This window comes from Phoenix dactylifera, unplaced genomic scaffold, assembly GCF_009389715.1.
Source record: "Phoenix dactylifera cultivar Barhee BC4 unplaced genomic scaffold, palm_55x_up_171113_PBpolish2nd_filt_p 000026F, whole genome shotgun sequence".
Classification (NCBI taxonomy): domain Eukaryota; kingdom Viridiplantae; phylum Streptophyta; class Magnoliopsida; order Arecales; family Arecaceae; genus Phoenix; species Phoenix dactylifera.
The window spans coordinates 1,563,901-1,587,541 of record NW_024067667.1 but is presented as its reverse complement, the minus strand read 5'-3'; the positions used below and the strand labels follow the sequence as shown (position 1 = coordinate 1,587,541).

At 39.1% G+C, this 23,641-nt stretch overlaps 1 protein-coding gene across 1 annotated transcript in view; it reads right to left on the bottom strand.

Annotated features, from left to right (window-relative positions):
* LOC103720361 (CSC1-like protein At4g02900) overlaps positions 1-23,441 on the bottom strand; it is a 46,925-nt gene extending 23,484 nt beyond the window's left edge. The window contains exons 1-3 of the mRNA XM_008810023.3: positions 23,064-23,441; positions 22,392-22,538; positions 8,857-8,992 (exon numbers count right to left, since the gene is read on the bottom strand). Coding sequence (XP_008808245.2) covers positions 8,857-8,992; positions 22,392-22,538; positions 23,064-23,377 — 597 coding nt within the window. The 5' untranslated portion in view covers positions 23,378-23,441. The remainder of the gene's footprint in view (positions 1-8,856; positions 8,993-22,391; positions 22,539-23,063) is intronic.
* Positions 23,442-23,641: the final 200 nt, after the last annotated feature.

Genomic DNA, 23,641 nt, shown 5'->3' with positions numbered 1-23,641 from the left:
TCCTTGGCCAAGTTGTATATGTGGACCTCAAGGATTTTTGTGGTCTCATCTGGTTTACTTGTGAAGATTCTATATACCCTCATCTACCTTAGTAAGGACTAGGGAGGATTTATATAGCCTTGAAGTAAAAGGAATAAAATATGGATTTTCTTATAAGAGAATGTGATTTGTATGAATCAATAACACCTTCGTCTTAAGTGTTCGATTTTTTTTATATTACCTAAAATCTTTGATCAGAATATTTTAGCCTCAATATTTTGTTTAATATGGTTTTGTTGAATCTTTGTTTGAACCAAGGTTTGCCATACAGGTCGAAACCATACCATACCGGGGCGTACCATATCGGTACCGAACCAATACATAGTCTCAAACCATACCAACATTCGATTCATCTCACCATCTCATACCATACCACATAGTGACACTATAATAAGATAGTACCGGTATAGGGTCCCGTATCGAGATGGCAAACCTTGTTTGAACATTTCTATAGATCATATTCATAAAATAGTTACTTAAAACTACTTGTTTTCAACTGACACTTATATTCTTTATATAGTGCCCAATCGATGCACAAAAAAAAGAAAAAGAAAAAAAATAGAAGTGTATGTTTGCAAAGTTTGAAAAATGGCCCAGCCTATGGAAGCAGCTAGGTGTTGTTATGCATCATTTTATGTGGCAAGCTATGTTGATTAATTTTTAGGATTTTTCTAACCAGATTTTTGGATTTTAGTAACATTTTGATATTATAAAATTATGAGATTTTACTATTTGAGAAATTCGTTGATATTAAAAGTTGAAATTTTGACACAAGATCCATAATTTGAAATTTGAACTAAACTTGTTAAATCAGCTTATTATTCTTAAGGAAGTTGAATTTTTAGTATTTCTCTTGAATTCAAATTGGAGGTACTTCCTGATTTACATGTAATATCTTAAAAAAATGGAAAATAAAAATATAAAGGAATAAGAGGACATTTATGTAAATAAGTTTGTCTATTTGTCTTTATAACAGAAAGCATGTTGCCTTGAGAATTGAATCAACAAAGACTAATAGCCAACCTACTTAACAACTTAAGGGGCCAACCCATTCAACCAACTTAGTAGGCCCCACATGTATGACCCACCCTCCCTTAACTATAAATAGAAGCAACAAAAGGAAGCATGGGGGAAATGGCAAAAGGTTCATGAGTCTAAGGGGAGAAGTAGCAAGAGAAGACAAGGAAGACAAACAAGAAAGGAATTTTGGATAAGGATTTTCTAGATTCAATATAAGCAACTTCCCCATTTGTCCTAGATTGAAGTTTTATTATATTTGAATCTTATAATCATTCTCCAGCCCTTATGTTTTGTAAAATCTCTAAACTATATAGCTCTTTAAAGCAAGGTTTGCCGAATCAGTACTAGGGCTCATACTAGCCAGGGACCAGATCAGTACGTATTGTATTGAGCCAAGCCTACCAAACTATAGGGAGGGAGAGGGAGGAAGAGAGTGGGAGAAAGAGGGAGAGAGAGGGGGAGGCTTACCTCAATAGTGGGTGACGTGTCGCAATGTCAAAGAGAGGGGGGAGAGCAAATGAGTGAGCGTTCGACAGAGAGAGTGGGGGGAGAGAGGCTTACCTTGAGGCCAGCAAATGGCATCGCTGCATTAAAGAGGGAGGGGAGAAAGCACAAGCATCTACCAAAGAGAGATAGAGAGAGGGACTGAGAGAGAGAGAACAGGAAGAGGCTTTCCGAGCAAATGAACATCCGGTGGAGAGAGTGCAAGCGAGAGAACCCTCGAAAGCTCTTGGATGTTCGATGTTTCGAACCAAGAGGGGGGAGGGGTTTTATAACCTAACCGACCCGAGTTGCAGAACCATCCAACTTGGTGTCAATTCGGCTCGATACAGTTCGAACTTCGAACCATCTGGTTCGAGTCAATTTAGCAATCGTTGCTTTAAATTCTAGGGGTACCTAACATGGCTGGGGTACTGGATCGGTATGCAGCCTGGATATCAAGGCGGTGCAGGGCCTCTACCCTAGGTCAACTTAGATCCGAGCAAAAGGGAGTCATGGCTTTGAACTAAGATCCCTGGGATTGGTTAAAGAGAGAAAGAGAGGAGAGAGAAGAGAAAGAATCTCAGTCTCGGTTCAATCAGGAGTCTGGTCTTGGTTGTCAATGGCACGAGTCATCCTCGCATCTAATCCACAGGCCAAAGAGGAAATAATAGCTAGAAAAGTAAATCATTTATTTAATAATTTATTTTGAAATAAATAAATAAGAATATGATGAGAGGAAAAGAAGAAATAAGAAAAGGAAGAAGGAAACGGGAAGGAAAAGAGAGAAGAGGAGAGAAAAGGAGAGAGGGAAGAGGAGAGAAAGTTCGACAATGGGTCACGAGGGAGCCAGCAGCGGCTGCAGTAGCGGCCGGTGGAGGTGGCAAGACTGAGAAGTCCCGGTTTGGCGCAAAAACAAGGGAAATGGCTCAACATAAGGAAGAATAGAGGAGGGAAGGGAAGCTCACTGTGCACAACAGAGATGGTGGATCTCAGCCGAAGACAGTTAGGTCAAGTGGGATATGTGGTGGCGCCGCTCGAAACAAGGAAAAGCAGGGAAAATACGGTAGTCGGGACACTAGAGAGAGGAGAAAGGGAGTTCGGTGGCAGCGCTCGATTGATGTGGTGCGGTGGCTATCGGAGGAGGAAAAGGGAGAAGAGCTTCTGGTGAATTGAACAAATGGGACTCGGGGTATTTATAGAGGATTTTTGGAAAAGACGATAAGCTCGAATCGGGTCGGTCATTCGCCGGTTGCAGCGGCCACCAACGGCCACTGGTCGTTCACACTGGTCCGACGAATCCTCAGCGGCCATGGCTAGGGTGGCCTTATCCCAACAAGCCAAGGATCGGGCAAAGGAGGAACGCATCCTCCTTTGTTTCAATCCCAATTTTTTTTTGAATTTTTCCGATTGAAGTCAGAGGGCACTGCCGACTTCAATCTGGGATGGGCCTAATTAATCCGATTCTCACATTCTCCCCCTCCTTAAAAAAATTTCATCCTCGAAATTTAACATACCTAGGCTTTCAAATTTTATAATTACATAGTCCTATACTCGAGCATCTTACTTATCGAAGTGATTTCATCATTAAGTCTTATTGCAACGAAAAAGTTCAATAGTTTAATTCAAGTTAAGAGTACCAAGATTCTTGTCAAAATATCAACTGATGTTAATTTAATTGATCTATCACAAGACCATAGGCTACTGCATTTTATCCATAGTAGAATATTTGAGCATAAAATATTCTGCAAGATTGATAACTAATCTCGAATTCTTTTGAAAGCATCAGCTACAAATCTAAGAGAAAAAAGATCCATGCTGAAACATTTCAAATCCAAGATTAACATTCCACTAATCCTAGACTCGAGATGCTAGAAATTTTCTTTACACAACAGATAGGAGAAACTACTAATGAAAATGAATAATGACAACCAATTCAGTCAAGAATCAGAAACACTATCCTTTTTTTTTGACAAGAAAATTCTCCATAACAAGGAAAACCATCAAAACTTTTCCAAATCAAAGAGATACTATTTCTAACCAGCCCAAAAATAATTCAAACCACCATACTTATGTTGCACACTCTGATTTAAACCACCAACATTCTTAGAATTTACTAGTTGACTTTCAATCAAAATACCAATCTGTATTGTAAACTGAAAATATCTAAAATTTTAAATTCCAGGAAAAACTAAGGAAAAGCTCTTGAATCTCATCCCCAAATACATTTTCCTTCCACATAACAGATTCATGCATGATCCACATACAAGTTTCAACCTCGAAGAATATTTCAATGAATATAATAAAATCTTTCCTAGCCCAAACCTGAAACAACTTTTTTTGAATAAACCCTAACTTGCCACCAAAATAATTAACTTCAAGCTAGAAGTAATATCACAATACCCCATATCAAATTAAGCTTCCAAACTCACTTAAATAACAAATAAGCAAATAATTACAATGCACAATAATATTTCATAGCCAATATCTCTGCACTTAATTTTTGTCAACATTTCAATTAATTATAATCTGAAATACAAATTGCTCCACCGTGAGGACTTCCAACCATCTTATCCACACCTTGGCTACAAGCACAGTCAGCTGGCATTATGATTTTATTGAAAATAAAATAAGCATCACAAATAAGATTTAGATAAAATAACACAAATTTATCAATAACAAAAGCAAACAGAGATATTTGTTTCATTACCTAATTTCTACCCAATTCTCAAACTTTTCGATTAACCCTAAGGATCCTAAAAGCTAAGCTTTGATATGACTATTTCGGTCGTGACCTATCACAATCCCTAATGATCTTAAAGCTGAGCTCTGATACCACTTAATCTATCATGCCCCGAACCAAGAGGCAACAAACGCTGCATACCTAAATGGTGGACCATACAAACATGTAAGGCTACAAATCATATAATCTCAAAGCAATAATAGTAATTCTTCAACTCTTAATCAATTTAAATCAAGATCTAAATAAATAATTCTCATAATCCATTATCCATAAATCAAATTATGCTAACTAATCATTATAATTCATTTCAAATAAAATGTTCAACTAAACTAGTCTAAACCAGAGGTCCAATAATTACGAATATCTTCAGAAGATCTAGCGCACCCCCCCAAGTTCCAAGCAATCATTGGTCAGAATCTGAAAAATAGAAAAAGATAAAATAATGAGCTATACCAGCCCAGTAAGCAACATGACACAATAAAGTGGGGTCTAAGCATGCCAAATAAATAGCACAATACTGACTAAAAATAAATCAAATTTTGTAATACATACATCTTTTTAAAATTTATTATTATTACTTTCATAAACTAATACTAGAGATCCAACATCAGGCTATGGCCATGTAACCTAGTGGCATGGGTCAGATAGCAGATAAAAGATGCATAAAGTGCTAGATAACAGATACCACCAAGGTTCATCGTCTCGGTATCAGACCCCATACCAATGCCACACTAGCATAGTATCCATACGGTATTGTACGGAGTTTTTGTGACATACTGAGTGTCAGTATGCCACCCATACCGGATACCGATACCGAACCTGTACGGTACAGTACGCCTTATATTATTTGATTCGGGCTGGTAAGACATACCATGGATACCACTATTCTAATCACCGATGGCTCAATGTCGAAACTAATTTTTTATATTACAAGTCGACAAGGCAATGAATCATCTCCATTGGCAGTGCCAGATCATAGCTGTGCTGAAAATACAAATATATAAAATAAATTTTATAATTTACACAATCATATTTTTCAAATTACATAATATATTTTAAAACAATTATTATCATAATAATAACATGCCTTACCCATTTAATCGGGTATAAAATAAATATCATGATCAAATTTAATAAACTAATTATCACTTTACCAAAGATCGGAAAACACACTTTGAAGCATTAGGTCACTTATCACTTCTCGCTTCAAAATCCCACTTCAGTAGGCGGGTCAGGTTCACCTAGTTTAATATCATTAAAATACCATTAATTTAATCATTATTTCAAAATCCAAGCAAAGTCAAAAATTAAAAAACTATTGAAAATACGGCCTCATGCCCAAATCAGATTGGTCAGGTGGCGATGCCCAACTGCCCAGATCGATCTGAACAAGGTGAACTAAAATGATCAAGATGAGCTATAATTTAAGTGGCTCAATAAAGATTAATAGTAACCAAATTTTAGGAGTATCTGATAAGGCTAGGGTACTGGTTCGGTATCAAAAATTGCTAAACTGAGCCGAACATGCCGGTTCAGCCCGAACCAAGCCGACCCGATTTCTCCAATGAAAAACGGTTTCGGCCCCTAGGCTAGGGTACTGGTTCGGTATCAAGAATTGCTAAACTGAGCCGAACAGGCCAGTTCAGCCCGAACCGAGCCGACCCGATTTCTCCAATGAAAAACGGTTCCGGCCTCCTAGGGGCCGGAACCTAATTGGATGTGGCCGAAACCGAGGCCGAAACTGGACCGTCCAATTCGACTCAGATTCGGTGCGAACTAGTCAATTCGCACCGAATCCGAGGCCCCCCTGTGGGGCTGTGGCAATGACATGGATTGGTTCGAACCGGTACCGAACCATACCGATGGTATGGTTTCGATACTGGTTCGATGAACCTTGGTCAGTATGCCGCCTAGGTTTGGCTTAGAGAGAAAGAGAGAGGAGAGAGAAGAGAGAATCTCAGTCTAGGTTCAATTAGGGGTCTGGTCTTGGTTATCAATGGTACAGGTCATCCTCATATCTAATTCATAGGCCAAAGAAAAAATAATAGCTAGAAAAGTAAATCATTTATTTATATATTTATTTTAAGATAAATAAATAAGAATAAGATGGGATGAAGAAAAGAAGAAATAAGAAGAGGAAGAAGGAAACGGGAAGGAAGAGAGGGAAGAGGAGAGAAAAGGAGAGAGGGAAGAGGAGAGAAGGTCCGGCGGTGGGTGTCGAGGATCCGGTGGTGGGTGTTGGGGATCCGGCGGTGGATCACGAGGGAGCCAGCGGCACTGCGGTAGCAGCCGGTGGAGGTGCCAAGACCGAGAAGTAAGTCTCGGTTTGACCCAAGAACAAGGGAAATGACTCAACATAAGGAAGAATATAGGAGGAGGGAAGGAAAGCTCACCTGCACAGCGGAGATGGTGGATCTCGGCCGAAGACAGTAGGGTCCTATGGGATCTGTGGCGACGATGCTCGGAATAGGAGAAAGCAGGGAAAACATGGCAGTCGGAGCACTAGAGAGGAAGAAGGGAGTTTGGTAGCGGCACTCGGCTGAGGTGGTGCGGTGGCCACCGGAGAAAAAGAAAAAGGGAGGAAAGCTTTTGGTGAATCGAACAGAGCGGACTCAGGGTATTTATAGTGAATTTTTGGGAGAGATAAGCTCGAATAGGGCCGGTCGTTCGCCGGTTGCAATGGCCCCCAATAGACATCGGCCGTTTGCATCGGCCCGACAAATTCTTAATAGCCACGGCTGGGGTGGCCTTATCCTAACGCATCCTCCTCTATTTCGATCCCAATTTTTTTTTTTTTTGAATTTTTTCGATTGAAGTCAGTGGGCATTGCCGACTTCAATCCAGGATGGGCCCAATTGGGCCGATTCTCACAGTTATACTCGAGATTTGAGTGAGTTCCAACTTGGGTCATGACTATGTTGAAGTAGGGTGTAGGTGGACCTTGCATTAGTAATGTTGAGGTCAGTTAGAAATTCATTGTTAATTAGGGGCTAAACTCTTAAGACTAAAATTAACTCATGAAAGAAAAGGATGAAAAATGAAAATATAAGCTTTTGCTTGAAATCTATTAGTTTCAACTAAAAATAACTAAAACTACCAAAACCTAGCCAAAACTCAGTTTAGGAGAAAAGCCGAAAATCAAGTAGGCCTAACAATCTTGGCTAAAAGCAATTCATTTTGACTAAATTCCAAACCTTAGCTCACTCTCCCAAATACCTCTGACACAATCAATTTTGGCTTTGGGTTAAGATGCTGTTGCTGGTCTGACGCTGTTCACAAAAATTGTAGTCTATACCAGGTTCACATCTCTAGTTGCTAGTCTTAATTTGCAAGTGCTTTGCAGCTCATCCTTCCATTTTGCATATGGAGTTCTTGCTTGCATTGATATGAGTGTTGTTTTGGGGCTTCAATCGTAAAGAAAAGAGCTATAGATGCACTGATTGTACTACATATGCGCTGATTGTACTACATGCCACCTGAATGTCATTGTCTTCAAGCATCGTCTCAGATGTGCTCTTCCTAGTGCTATTTTCCTTCTACCACACACTTCGTAAAGTCAACTTTCACTAACCATGGAATATAAATAATGCCGCATAAATTAATATAGAAAACATCATGAATAGCACTTAACTATTCCCCCGAAGATATTAGAATTTGGAAGTTTTACCTCTTGCAAATGGCATCGTCAATAAATTAATTTTTCTCTAATTTAGAAAAAGGAAAATGAAATATGTGAACTAGTTGGGCCTTATAACAAAGTCCAAGCTCATTTTTAGGAGAGTATTTGCTGTAAATGTCAACCACATATAGGATGTGTCCTTTGCTGTCCCAGTTTTCTCATGGAATGGGATGTGCTATTATCCCGCCCTGTCCCAACACTTGGGACAGGGGATGTCCCAAGATGTGCCAATTAGAATGCTAGGACAATGGTGGGATGGTCGTGTCCCGACACTCGGGATGGTACCCCATCCTAGTGTCCTGCGGGACATCCCACTGGGACTTGAGTCATTGCTAGCTTGTCTTGTAAATATCTAGATGCATATATCATTCCACCTCTTTTAAACTATGTTCTATTAAATTGTTTAGGTTGCACCCAGGTGACAGTTTTTTTGGTTAGCATGGCAAGTTCAGCTTTACCCATGTTCAGGACCTACAGCACATCCTCAGCTAAGTTGGCTACATGCCCATGTTTGAGCTTCTGCAGGGTGGCTTAGGTTATAGGGTACGCTAAAAGCTGACACCTCTCCTGCATACAAACATATCCATCCAATCTCCATCAACAAAGAACGCAGTGTATAAGCTTATATTTCATCAACACACGATAATAGATATCAAGATAATTCATCATTATTTCATGACAAGAAAACAAGAAGAAAGTGAGCAGAAAGTGAATGATTACAGGGGAAGCAGAAAGCTTAAAACTCTATAGATATGGCAAGCTTCTAAATTGACACAACACATAGTGGTTCCCTGCATACAAGCACCCTCACAGATACATTTACTTGACATGAATAAAGAATAAGAATTTAGCATCTTGATTGAGGAATGAGAGATGATTAAACTAGAGAACTCACCGTAAATTGATCTGCTCGACGATTTTCAGATGCAAGAAAATGCAACCTCATTGTTGTTATGATCTTATATTCTTTGTATAATGCATAGTAAATCCAAAATGTAAAGACGTATGCCATTACCAGATGTGTCCAAAGCCTGAAGAGCAAAGAAAAATGTTAGAAAAATATAAATAACATAGGATTCAAATTTGTATGTGCAAAGAAATTATGCTATGAATATAAAGAACTTGTGCACAACATTATCAAGGTGAGGTCATTCCAAAATAAATTAGTAATGATATTTAAGAAGTCATGACAGGGGAAAAACTTATATAAGAGAATCCTTAAACAATAAGATATAAGAATGATAGGTAAATAAAACATCCAAATAAAATAAAATTCATGATTAAATGTGCTGAGAGCAAGAGGTAAGTCACAAGTTATATATTTGAAAAATAAAACTCAGTTCATCCATATGAGGAAATAGTCAACTGCTGAGAGTTCATATATGCAGAAAGCTCTATTCTGTTACTTGGATGGGATATTTCAAAGTTTAAACATCAAATAGACAACATGCTGGAAGATGATATTTCAGGAAAACATGTATAAATATTGCATTAACACACAAGCGTGCAACCCCATACAGACATCTATATACATGAGTACATACATATATACATGTACATATGCATACATGCACACATACATGAATATATTTTGCAAGGTTTTAAAAACTGGTGCCAAGCTTGGTACAAATTTTGGTTTGGACTAGTATATTACCAGGCCGACCCGTATGACACATGGTACAGGGCTTTGTTCCGGTCCCGTATTTTATGCATGATACCTATCACCACAGCCTGGATATTGTCCCAATCCCTGTTGGTCATAAAATGTCGTATAATGACCTGGCCATGGTTCTAGATGCCATGGATGTGTATATCTCTGGTACTTGTTGAAGCCTGGACATCCCAGTTCAAGGTAGTAGGAAGCAACACTATACTTTGATCACTGGCTATACTCATATTCATAGGATGGATAAATATACAAAGTCAAATCTCACAGGATATGACCAGTGGAAGAAACCAAATGGATTGTACATAGATGGAGCATTATGTCCCCTTCAGCTATCCGATGCATTAGGAGATCCACCTCTAGCATACGATTAGATCCACTATCTAGTATAGCTATCTATGTGCTAGCAGATCTGTTATTATGATAACTCCCTCCAATCTACGTAACAACTCTCGAGTCTCCCGATACTATTCCTCATCTTCTTTTATCCTGTCTAATCTTTTCCATCAACTCGGTTTCTAATGTACCAAGTACCATAAAAATTGTAGCATGTGCATACTATAAATGCAACCATGCTATATTTTTTTCAAATTAAATTTTCATATATTTATTTTTATTAAAGTATTAATATAAATAAAAAATTCATAAAAATTAAAATATTTGTCAAAGAAAAAATAAAAATCACCATGGTGTTGTCCACCCTACAACATATCCAAAATTCAAATACAAAAATCTATATAGATTTCTCCAATTTGATTTTTCCAACTTTGGGCCAAACATAAGAGATCCAAGGGCTACCTAAATGGAGTGCCCTCTCTTGCAAATCTACTAGCACCCCCTCCTTGGTGAGATCAAAAACCCCTTTTCCTTCTCCACTTCTTCATCTCTTTCTCTCTCTTATGGATCAAAAGGGGCCTTGGGAGTCCCTCACGAGATGCCTAAAGGCATCAAAGTACCCGACTGCCCCATTATACCTCATTTTCAATTTTTTTAAAAAAAATCAAGGGTGTTCTGGTTGGGACAACTTCGAACTGGTAATATCGGGTTCGGTATCGGATGGTATCAACCTGATTCAGCCAAGATGAGGAATGCCCCATTTTAGCAATGTTTTAGCAACCCAGTCTCTATCCTAGTGCCGAAATCCTATCGAAGCGATATTATACCGGTGGTACCATCCCATTCTCCAAGTTTTTAAAAATTTATATTCATGTATGCATGCATGCATCATGGATGTACGCATGCTTGCATGCATGAGCATGCTGAGCCATACTGGCAGCAAACTGGGATAGTTCCAGCAAGCAAAACAAAAATAGGCAATGAAGGAGAGAGAGAAGGAAAGAGAGGAAAAAAGAGGGAGGAGGGGGGAGAGAGAAATGTTGGGAGGGAGGGGAAGAGAGAGAAATGCTGGGAGGGGGAGAGTAAGGGGGCTCAAAAGCCCTCCTCTCCTCCGATTGTCCACACATCTACCGAGCCTACTTCACTCTCCCTTTCTCTCCCTCCCTCCCTCCCTTTCTCTTGTTCTCTCTTTCCTTCTCCATCTTCTCTAGTTTTTCTCTCTCTTGTTCTGCCGACCATGCATGTCTGGATGCATGCATGTCTATATGCAAGCATGCATGTATTTATGCATATGTGCTTGCATGTATGTACATGTGCATGTGTGTATCAAGATAGTGTCTCTTGAGACGTCCACAACAAAAATGAAATTTACATGATGATCAATGGCTGCAACCAAGGATCGCTGAACTGGTACCAATCGGCGTACCGGTCGGCGCCGATATCAATTCAGACTGGTCTGAACTAGCCAAAAACAGCGTGCGGCGCCCGCGGCGCGCTATGGCCAAAAAGGACATAGCGTGCCGTAGCAATGCCACAGTCGTGGCATTTAATGCCACATATTGATCCGGACTCAGTGCAGGTTCGTACCGAGTCCTGGCCGGATCGGACTCAGTGCAGGTTCTTTGTGTTGTGACCGAACCGGACCGGTCGGCGCCGGTACTGATTCGGTACGAGCTAAACCAGCTGGTACGGATCGATTCAACATTCCTTGGTTGCAACACAAAGAACAAAAGATATAGATACACCTTATAGCCTACTTCCAGAACACTCGGCTATTAATGGTTACATGCATCAAAACTCACAAGACCCTAGTTGATTAGTTACAATGAGACAGTGCTATGTCCTCCTACCAAGATGCAAGCAGTCTGGACATGTCTGAATCGTATCATTGAGATTCTTTAAGCACATGATATCTTAAAAGGTATTTAACAAATATCTTGAATCAACCAATACCAGCCAGCTTGGAGGATTTCCACCTTGCTTGCTGGATATATAGGCCATCTCCAAAAGCTTTTCCTCCTTTTGGGTATGACATTCCTTTGCCAAGCCAATCAGGCCTCAGATTATCTTACTAACATTTGCTTCACTGGAACACCCAAGACTACATGGACAGAAGATTTTCCTACCCACTCTATGACCTCTGCTTTTTCTGATTCCATTGGATGACTATATACTAGAGTGATATATTAGCCTACTTTCAGCAAAAAAGTGAAAAAGAAAAAGTAATGCTACATGGCGCTGAAGTCATCTGTTGTCTCACTTCATCTGACACTTGAAACTCCCTTACCAGAAATCCACAATAGACCAAAGCTTTATCTTTCGGATGGATTCTAGATCTTATGTCACATAATCCGATTAACACTAGAATCAACAAATCAAGCTTTTGAATTTCCACCTAGTAAATAAATTTTGACATATATTAACCTTTTTGACACACACTGTGGGCTATGAAGACCTAGACCAGTCCAAAGAGTGGTTTGAAATCTCCCACTTCAACGTACACCCATTGTCTTTCATGGAGATTCAGCACTAAATATATTGCATTTCATCCAAGTTACTTTATTTCTTTCCAATACTTGATTTGGTCCCTTTCCATCATAAACCTTGGATATATTTTTCAATATTCATGAGGTTGTTCCATAGAACTTCATTCAATTTTTCTTGAATTTTGATGATCATCCACAAGAAACTTTATCTGTTTCAATTACTTTGGCAACTGTTGTTATTCATATCTTTCATTTTTCAAGTGCTTTCAAACCATTGCACTATTTCATCTAGTTGTGTTTTGTTTGATTTTTGGTACTCTTCTGTTATGAATTATGGATTCCTGTAAATGGATCTTTGTTTTTCCTTTTTAAATACCTCTTCTGTTCCCATGGCTTGATATCCCCATTGAATTAAGATCTCAATCCCCTTAGACTGTAAATTCATTATTAATCATTTCTTTTGTGTTTTAGAACCTTTTTTGCATCCACCTAAGCTCTTTTTTCCTCTAAATTGCTTTGTCATTTTCTGCTGCTCATGCAATGCTAGTGTGTCTTGCGCTCCACTAGTATTCAGCTTATCAGCATATAACGAGCTTGTGCAGGTGTTCATGATTCATACATCTCAAAGGACATGACTTATATAGCCATTTGATTGTTCAACTGATCCCCTCAGTTGCATCATATTGAATTTTTTTATTTCTTTTGTGATTTATCATCTAACATGAAATATCATATTGGTTCAAGGATTCAATTTTACTTGATGAACCCAGTGTAGCATCTTCAGATGATAAATATCAAACAGCTAACTGAAATTTTCTACAAATCTACAGGCTCTGCATGCAGTTTATAGTCCGCAGGTAGTAAATTTGATGAAATAATATCAGCTGGTAGTCCCAATGTTTACAGCCTCATGTTCATCTAGTTGGACAACTTTTAAGAAATAAAAGAAGATATGATCAAGACAGATAGCTATTAGAAATGAAGTTGTAAGGACAACCAGTGATCTATCAATTCTTGATGCTCCTATGCCATGAATTCAAGCCAATTAAAGGCTAGTAACTTCATTGAGATCGGTCTCCTACATTTATCACAATTCTTTTAGTCCTTAATAATGAATCTAACACAAACGCTAAGATAACCTAAAAGAAGCCAGCTCAAAGTGACTGAAGCAGAACCTCAACCAAAGGTCATCCGCTGTTGTAGTTGTACCTTACAATGACCACCCCCAGCTCTCAAGATCCTTTTCAAACCCCACATTATTCAACCTATCACACTTTCTAAGGCAAGCAGATGTAGTAAATTTCTCAACTCTTCACTAACTCCAATGATACATATCATCGTCTGCCGACCCATCTCGAACCAGCTGGGGTACAGGACATACTGAACCGGATCAATCAGTTACCAGCATGGTTCATTACCTTGGTTCGAAACAAAGGGTGAGGGAGAAGGAGAGAGAGGAAGGGAGGGAGCAGGGGAGGAAGGAAGGGAGGGAGGAAGAAGGAGGGAGAGAGAGAGAGGCCGAGAGAGAGCCCTCTGAGCTCGGAAGCACTAATCAAAACCGGGAGTCAAGGATCCTCTGTTTCATTTCGAAACATGGAATCCCTTTTTATTTTTGCTGATTTCAAAGTGAAGTCAGCAAACTATCTACCAACTTCACTTCGAAATTGGTAAAAATAAAAAGAGATCCCTTGTTTCAAAACAAAGCAATGGATCCCTATTTCAATTAGGGTTTCCAAGCTCGAAAAGCTATCTCTCGGTCTCTCTCCCCCCCTCCCTCTCCCTCCCTCTCCCTCCCTTACTCCCTCCCTTCCTCCCTCTTCCTCTCCCTCCCTCCCCCCTTTCCTCCCTCTTCCTCCCCCTCCCTCCTCTCTCTCCTTCTCCCTCTCCCCCTCCCTTTCTAGCACTCCCTTTGATCGTACACCCTGCAACGGCTGAAGGAAATTCGAGCATCGTATGCGCCGAGGATTCACCGATTAAGGTGAAAGTATGCAATTTGAAAACAATTTTCAGCGGAATAAAATAGGGCTGTTCAAAACAACCTATTGCAAACTTTGGATCTGATCCAATCCTACGAAATTCCCAGATGAATCCGCAGGATATGTGATAGAAATATTCATGCATGGATCACATCGTATGTGTTCTTGAATTGAGATCAAATCTCAACTCCAAAAACTGAAAACAGAACACTAACCTTTCAGCAGGTTGGTTCTAGCTTGCTGCTCCGCAACTGCACAAGCGTCCGGCCTCTACAAGTAATCCACGCGAGGCCTCTGGATCAACCGGCATCCCGGGGAGTGCTAGCTCGCAGGGATGCAGCAGGTGGCCGAGAGAGAGGGAGAGAACTAGGAGGAAGAGGACTAGCTACCCTTTCCTTCAATCTTTTCTTTTTCCTTTCTTTTTCTTACAACATGAACTCTCAAAGCTCACTTCACTCTTTCCCAACCGGTGTCAAAACACCAAATACTCTAAGCCAGATCTTTTTTTTCTCTACAAAGATGGAAGCCATCTCCCCTATTTATAGAGGGAGAGGAAGTCTAACAAAGGGGCTCACTTGCCACATGTCAAACATGCATGATGCCACGTGTCCTGGTGCTCATGATGGCCTATAAAGCTCTCATGAAGTGTGATTGGATGGCTATGAGAAAAAATCTCAATCTAGGGGGTGAGGTGCCCTGGAGGGTGGAGGTGGCACACATGCACTGTGCCACATGTCCAGGACACGGGCCCCGCAGGCTGGATGGATAAGCCAATCCAAGGTGTGAGGTGTCCTATAGGGTGGAGGTGGCACACATGCACTGTGCCACATGTCCAGGACGCGGGCCCTGCAAGCTGGATGGATAAGCCAATTCAAGGTGTGAGGTGTCCTGTAGGGTGGAGGTGGCACACATGCACTGTGCCACATGTCCAGGACGCGGGCCCCGCAGGCTGGATGGATAAGCTCAAAGCCAATCCAAGGTGTGAGGTGTCCTATAAAGAGTACAAATCTAATTTGAACTCTACCACAGGGCTAGGATCAGGGCCGGCCCGAGCCCTAGGCGACCGAGGCGGTCGCCTAAGGCCCCGGGCCAATGAAAGGCCCCGGGAGGTTGACCAAAAGGAAGCAAAGGCCCCCTATAAAACGGGATCAGGAGTTGGCTACGAGTCTTTCCCCTTGATGGAAGGGAGGGGGAGAGTTTCCTAGCCTGCAGAGGGGCAATTTGGGATGTTGGGGACGGTAGTTTTGTTTTGGGTGGGGAGAGAGAGAGAGAGAGAGAGAGAGAGGAGGGATTTGGTTAGCTTGATAGACGCCTGAAGCCACTCTTATCTTTCATCCCTTCTCTTTTTTGGTTTTGGTCTTGGTTTTCCTTCCCTCACATTACTCCTGATCCAGCTGGGCCATCCGGAAGAAAGATAGGGGGATTGGAGATGGACTTCTTGGAGGGTGGAGATTCTTTTAGTTTTCTCCTCTCGGTTTCTTCTCCCCTCTTGGGTGGTAGAGAGAGAAAAGGAGGGAGGGGGTTGAATGGCTGCTGTGCTATGATGTTGCAGTTGCTGCTTGGGTACTCACTTGAAGGGGAGATGGTGGGACGGGACTTTTATTAATTAAAATGGAGTGAATTTCCCATAATGGCCCTACTTTCTCTTATAGAGAGGTTCCTTTTATGGATAAATTCTTTTCTTTACCTTGACCATGAAGTGCCATGGGATGACCTTTTCCTATTCGGCTCTTGCTTGACATGGTAAACAGTATTGCCAAGCATTATCTCAGTTATTTAATCAGTTTCATGGCCCTTCATTTAGAGTAATTACTTTTATGTGCTTCCATTCAAGAATTATATTAAATTAAAAAGGCTTCTTGTCTATCTTCGTTAGATTCATGTATCTTTGTTGAAATAGTGTACTTGATAGCTATCTATTTTCATATATTTTTTAAGTATTTTATATTTATTAAAAAAAATAATTATTAAAAAAAGGCCTCGTTCATTGGATTCGCCTTAGGCCCCGGAATGTATTGAGCCGCCCCTGGCTAGGATGCATCCAGTATGCAGTCCTCACACGCATCACGAGGTGTGGGTCCCACTCAAGCAAGATGTGGGGCCCACAAGGATATAAGGTGGGACCTACGCAAAAGGGCAAAAGGGGAAAAGAAGATGGTCCCAACCCTATATAAAGAAAAAGGGTTCTAATCAACCTTTTAGCTAGTCAAATCTGATTTGACTCGAACCCAAGGAAATTGAACATCGAATCACATTCAATGTCAATTGTGGTTTGACCTAACTTCCTCCACTCAATCTAATTGAGTCTAATTGGTGATCCAATCACCAATTGGTCTCTCCAATATGAGCAACAATTTGCTCAGGGTATAACGGTTAATCACATTGATCATTTTACCCTTTCATGATTCTCAGCCAGAAATGATCAATCCAGAAAAGGCCTCAAAGCGTGTGACCTCACAGGTTCGAACTTAAGCTGGTAGCATAGGAACACTTTCTGTACCAATCGATGTAACCATCTAGCAATGGGACCCGACGTCCAGATAAGCTGAAATAGATGCAGAGCAACATTCTAGAACCTATGGACTATGGTTACCGCATAATTCATCCTCTTGACTAGAAAATGCCTAGGGTGGGTTCAGAGTCTGTCTACCCTAAAACGATCCATCCGGAAATATGTTTCAATTCAATAAGTCAAGTGATAGTGATTTGACTTTTTCTGGCCAGGGTACTACTTAATTGAAAACACAAGGCATTCACACTTATTTCTAAGGAAGGTCAATCCCATCTTGATCTGCAACTGACTACCACAAGTACTTGACTGGACCCAGAAACCTTCCGTCGCTGGATTATAAATTCAGGTAGTCCAACACCAAAGTACCGTGAGTTGCTTGCAAGCCACCGGTTGCAATCTCAGGTCTAAAGGATACATATACCCATATCCACTCGGAACAACTCTTGACAAGAGAGAGTCCGTCAATTGGTCACGTTCAGTGAACGTACACTACCATTCACCTGTATACCATACTAGTATCTCTATACTCTTTGGTTTGGAAAACAACCAACAAATATGATACACAATGACCTATGCCCGATAATACTATCGTCCTATTAATAGTATATCATACGGTCATGAACATTTAAGGACCTGTGTGACAAAATCATATTTCATTACACAAAGCAGTCCTAAAGACTTCATCACATCGGAGTTTGTGAAGATGTTCTGGTGATGAATAAATACCATGTTATTTATAATTGATTCAAATACATTTACAATCAACAATTGATTGGATTTAGGACACAATTCCCAACAACGGCACCGTACAGACTCATACAATGCCGAACCGATCACCGGCGGTAAGCCCTCCAGTACCGGTTCGGCAAACCTTGATACAGATTTTACTTAGGCTTGCTATCTGTAATGCATTTTCATCCTCTTGGACATTAAAATCAGTTGTTTATCATATAACTAATTGCAATTATCATTACAACTATCCACCTCATGTCCTATGTCTATTTAATCTTCCTGGCATTCTTGCTTATATGAAGACGTGGTTCCTCTAGCCCTCGTAAACTCTTAGGCCATGTTTTATTATCCAAAACAAAGATCAAAAATGGAATACCTATTCCCCCTTTTCCAAGAATCATCGGGTAGTGACTAATTCCTATTCCTAGATTTGGATAAGGGGTTGTTTGGTTTCCTCCAATTGGGCAGCCTGCAAGTCAATTGCTGTGAAAGACTTGTAGTTGTTTGGCTTCCTGCAAGTCACTCTAGGTGCAAGCAACTAATGTCAACTTTTGGGGCTTTAGCTAGGAAAGCACTTGCAGCCAAACTGGTTGTGAGCATTTTAGCATCCTTCGCTCGCAACCTTGTTAGGAGTAACTTCCTATCTTCCACCCCATTAGGCTAGCATTAGACCTCGACCCTCAATAATATAATGTTAACATATTAACTATCAATTAATTATTATACTAATATATATTATAAATGATATATTATAATAATAATATATATGGATTATAATATCAAAAAAATAAAATGTGATTATTGTCCATAACGATTATTATATTAACTATAATATTGGGTGAGGCTTCCTTCCCTTTTGCACAAAGTAAAATGCACTTTGAAAATATCTCTAAAATACACTACTATGAAGATCTTAAAATCCACGATCTAGATTTTATAGTTCAAATCAAAATGACCATAAACAATCTTGATCTTGTCCTTGCATCCAGATTAATTAGTACCATAAGTTCTAGGTTCATAATATAGATTCTCCATTCCCTTCAATCATAAGATCCAACTTGACCATATTATTCACATATTTGAAAAACCATGAAGAAAGTCTATATTCTATGCTTCATTTGACTTTTTGATTTTTACAATGAATTATTATCTTGCCAAGGCATTAGGTTTGTGGAGCACAGCCAGTGCCCAAGAAAACTATCTGTTGGTTTGCTCTTGGTTCCTTTTCTTGATAAGTAAGACAACACCTTGGATCTGAAAAAAGAGGGTAATATACATGCTAGGTTCTTATATAAGCAAATATTAGTATTGTAATATATTATTGTATTAGCACTAATGTTAATAATATTATTAATGTAGATTACATCATTCTAATTATATAGATCAAATTGTTATAAATCATATAATTTTATATATAATATATTTCATTATATTATTTTGGTAGCCATTATCACGATACTGTTGGTATTAATCATGGTTTGCTGAACCGGCCCGTACTGAGCGGTACCGGCCAGTTCAGCACGTACCGAACTAATACCGGAGCTCACTAGTACGCCGGTTCGGTTGGCTCGGCGGACACTGGTATTAATATTATATTAGATTATGACAAACAATAGAAATATCTTTGTTATGAACAATGATATTATTAATATTAGTAATGTTAATAATATTTTAACATATTATATTATATGCTACCAAATATACTTTATTCTTTTGAGATTATCTATGTTTATCCACATAGAGGAATCAAAATCAATCATTCCTAATAGTTCCTAGGAATAGGAAAGCCATTCCAAATTTTCACGTCTGATAAGGGCTTCCAGTCCTTTCTAGGAATGACAAGGGCATACCGTATCATACCGATACTCTGTACGAATGGCGTGCCGACACTCGGTACGCCAAAAAAATCTGTATCATACTGTACCAAGTCTACCAACACTGTGCTAGTGTGGCACCGGTACGAGGTCCAATACCGAGACGACAAACCTTGCTCCTACCCTTCCTCTCTCCTCCCTCTCCCTCCCTCCCTCCCTCCCTCTCTCTCTCGTCTCCTTCCTCTCTTTCTCCCTCTCCCCCTCCCTCTCCGGATTTCTCAAACCAAGGGGCGGAACCATGCTGATCCACCCTCCGTACGGTTCAATATGGTAGTTCAAGACAATATTGCCTTTTTTGGAAGCATCAAACAAGTGCAAAAATGAAAGGTTCCAATCAAGGTACGCGATTCCGACGTACCGGTGGGCATCGGTACCGGTACGGTACCGAACCAAACCGAGCCGAACCGGTACTATACCGATGGAGCTAAAAGCCAAAAAAAATTTGGAGTCGGTACGGACGGATCGGTTCGGTCCAGTACGCGTCGATACCGGATCGGTACGCGTTGGTACCGGATCGGTACGCGTCGGTACGCATCGGTACCGGATCGGTACGCGTTGGTACCGGATAGGTACGCGTCGGTACGCATCGGTACCGGTCGGTACAGGCCGGTACGCATCGGTACCGGCCGGTACGGTTCGGTACCGAAATATGTAACTGTACCGTACCAGTAGAGTCCGGTACCGGTATGTACCGGCCGGTACGGCAGACCATGGTTCCAATAATATGAGACCATATTTTGCTATGATGTAGATATCAACATCTATCAATTTTCAATCTATATATATTTTAACATATGTAGATCACCATCAATTAGTGAATACTCAATTTAAATGTCCTAATATATATTTTGACACACTAGCACAATAGGAGCTATCCATTTTTGCATCCATATGATGCAAGGGATAGAGATCTCCAAAACATACAATTATTTTTGCTTTTAGGTATATTTGCAAATTTAAGCATAATCAGTAGTGTGGATCTTTGGTTTGGTTGTCTCTACATTGATTTTAGGATCTTTATGTTTTCCAAGGATTTAATATATAGTATGTAGTCCAAATCTTTGTGCCCTATGCAGTGATGGAAACTAAACTTCTTGCATTTATGTAAGTTTTTTTAGTTTTTCACAACTATCTCATGAGTCCAACTTTTCACTTCTTACATTTTATTTTTTAACAAGGAATTAAAAAAACACTTATAATCTTTTATTTGATCCATGAGCCCATTCAATCTGACCCCATTCACGATTCATGACTTGGTCCTAATCTTGACAACATTGGTGAAACAAGAGAGGGAAATCAATAGTGGACTTTCTCTATTAATAAATTAACATGACAAGGGTAATATTCATAAATTTGTTGGACTAAAGACATCAAAAACTTACAACCATCAATAACTTGGGCCCATTTAGTGTTGCTCTTGTATCTTGTATCATGTTTTTGTTTTCAAAAACCTGAAAAGAAAAAATGAACTAAACTGAACAACATGGGCGATGCAACCTTTTTGTTCTTTCAAATTGTTTGCATAAACTTTATAGCTTTTTGAAGCAAAGACTTATTGTTTTCAAAAAATAGTCAAAATAAAGGCAAGGGATAGTAGAAGTTTTCTATCTTAAACATCATTCTTCATGTGTCACTACTCTTAAACAAAAACACAAAAAAAATAATTATGCCAAACAAGCCCTCAAATTAGGTGATCAATAAGCCAAAATAACCACAGAGACTGCTTTATCAATTCATCAACTCTTTCTTATCGAGAGCTCTATATTCAATCAACAGAACATTTCCATGTTGTTTGTCATATATTCCGTTGAGTTTGTAAAGTAAAATAAGCCCACTCCTCGATCATCTTGGAAACAAATAACCGTATCACTTCTACCAATACCATGTTCACACATGCCCAACATGTCAGCTTCTTCATGTAAATTCATTCTAAATCATACTTTCTCAATTTACCATACATAAATATCAGCATTTTAACATTCCTCTCAATGATCTTTTGAGCCAGCACCCTCTACATATTGAAGGTTATCAGTCATATAAGATATAACATTTAGCAGCATAATCGCTCTCACAAAAATTTTCACTTTTTAAAATTCATTTGCATGCTAGACTTAATCCATCCAATTCTAGTTCTAGTAAAAGTGTCATATCTCATATATATACCTAACTCTGTATCCAAGATCCAAGACATACTCATGCAGCAGAGTTTCATTTTGATTAGCTTTGATCAGAAACTTCCATACATTTCTACTAAAATATATTTATAAAACTACATATTTTAACTTTTAACAATTGTAAATAATGCATATCATCATAGATCCAACATTTTTGTTACACCATTAATGAATAGAACCACATATTCCTGATGAGCAACAAGCAAAACATATATGCAGGTGCAAACGACCATATTAAGGGCCACAAGAATAGAGCAACTACAAGTAATCAAATCAGAAGGATGCTATTAGTATATCGTAAAGACAAAAATGTGGCATCACAAGAAATTGTCATATGGTGCTATCAGCTATGTATTAATTCCAATTTTTGGTAACTGATAGAAATTGATATATGAAATTGAACAAGTATATGTTTTAGTGTCTCTATCCATCAAATCAAAAGCAAGTTATTTCTACATCATAAAGTCATAAATATTGTGGCATCACAAGAAATTGTCATATGGTGCTATACTGCTATGTATGAATTTCCATTTTTGGTAACTGATAGAAATCGATATATGAATGAAAAAGTATATGCTTTAGCGTCTCCATCTTCACAAAATCCTCCCTTATTCCTTAGGTTTGACTAGCAAACACTGCCTTGATAAAATTTTAAATAAATCAAAAGGTTATACCTTTTTGATTCTTTTGCAATATTCGATATTGAGAACTTGTCAATGTCACTAAATTCTACATCTAAATGCTCCAAAGTATCACCAGTCCAATTAACAGGAATCAGGACACCAAAAGCAAGAATGGTTAAAGGCACAAATATCTTTAACCTGCAAAAGCACAATGTATGATAGGTTAATCCATCTAATCAAGAAACATGAATAAACACTAAAGGAGTCAATATACAAAGTAATATAGATGTAAAGTAGGAGAGATCTAGTTGCTATAAAGATAGCAAAAGGCATACTAATTAATTGATTGTACGCATATCTCTAAAAATCTAGTTCATATAGTATAATAGTAGAGTGATTGAATTGCCTCGAACCTAACTGACAGCGGTTCTCCGGATGCAGTTCAAGTAGATCTTCCATGAAAAGCAATAGAGATGTTAAACAGATGAACAGTAGAAAGATCCCTAAAATTCCTCAAAATCAGATTGAGAAGTAAATACAAGCCCCAAAGGTGAATGTGGGGTGCATGTAGAGTTGGTAAAGTCAAAAAAATTGCGAAAAAAGATGCATATGTTTATCATTTTAGTTAGGTTCATTTTAGCATTCTACTTCAAAATAGAGAAATAAAATTATTTTTAAAAATAAATAAATAAATAATAAGATCAATGGCACCATTGGACTCACCCAAGAAGATAAATCCTGATATATGCAGCAGAATCAAGTCCAGCATGATCAATTAATTCAGGTTCTGGCATTCTCAGTGCAGCTGGCATCCAACTCAAAAACCTTAAATATGTTCTCCAATCCAAGTTAATAAACTTGGTTACAGAGTTTCCTGAAAGTCTTGGGCTGCTTCTTATCCCTTTGAGATGCCATTTAGGAAAATATACTCTATCATTGAATGGCTGAAGCCGTAATATAGCAAATGCCACAAAAAATGCAAATGCAGATAGAATATTTATAAATGCCGACAGAGCAATATCTTGTAGTGATGCCATATCTTCTTAAAAACTCTTCCACAATTTTACTGGCTAGTGAAGTGTGGATCCAAAGAATACAGCACAGAGAACTGCAGGAAATGAAAAAAAACATTATAAGCATTTGTTGAAGGAAACAGTAAAGAGTTAATGACACCAATTGTCCACTACAACTAAAGTTCATCGTACTGTTTGGTACCGTACATACACTCGGTATGCCTCGCCATCTCGTACCGTACCACATACCAACACTGTAATAAGATGGTACCGATATGAGGTCTGGTA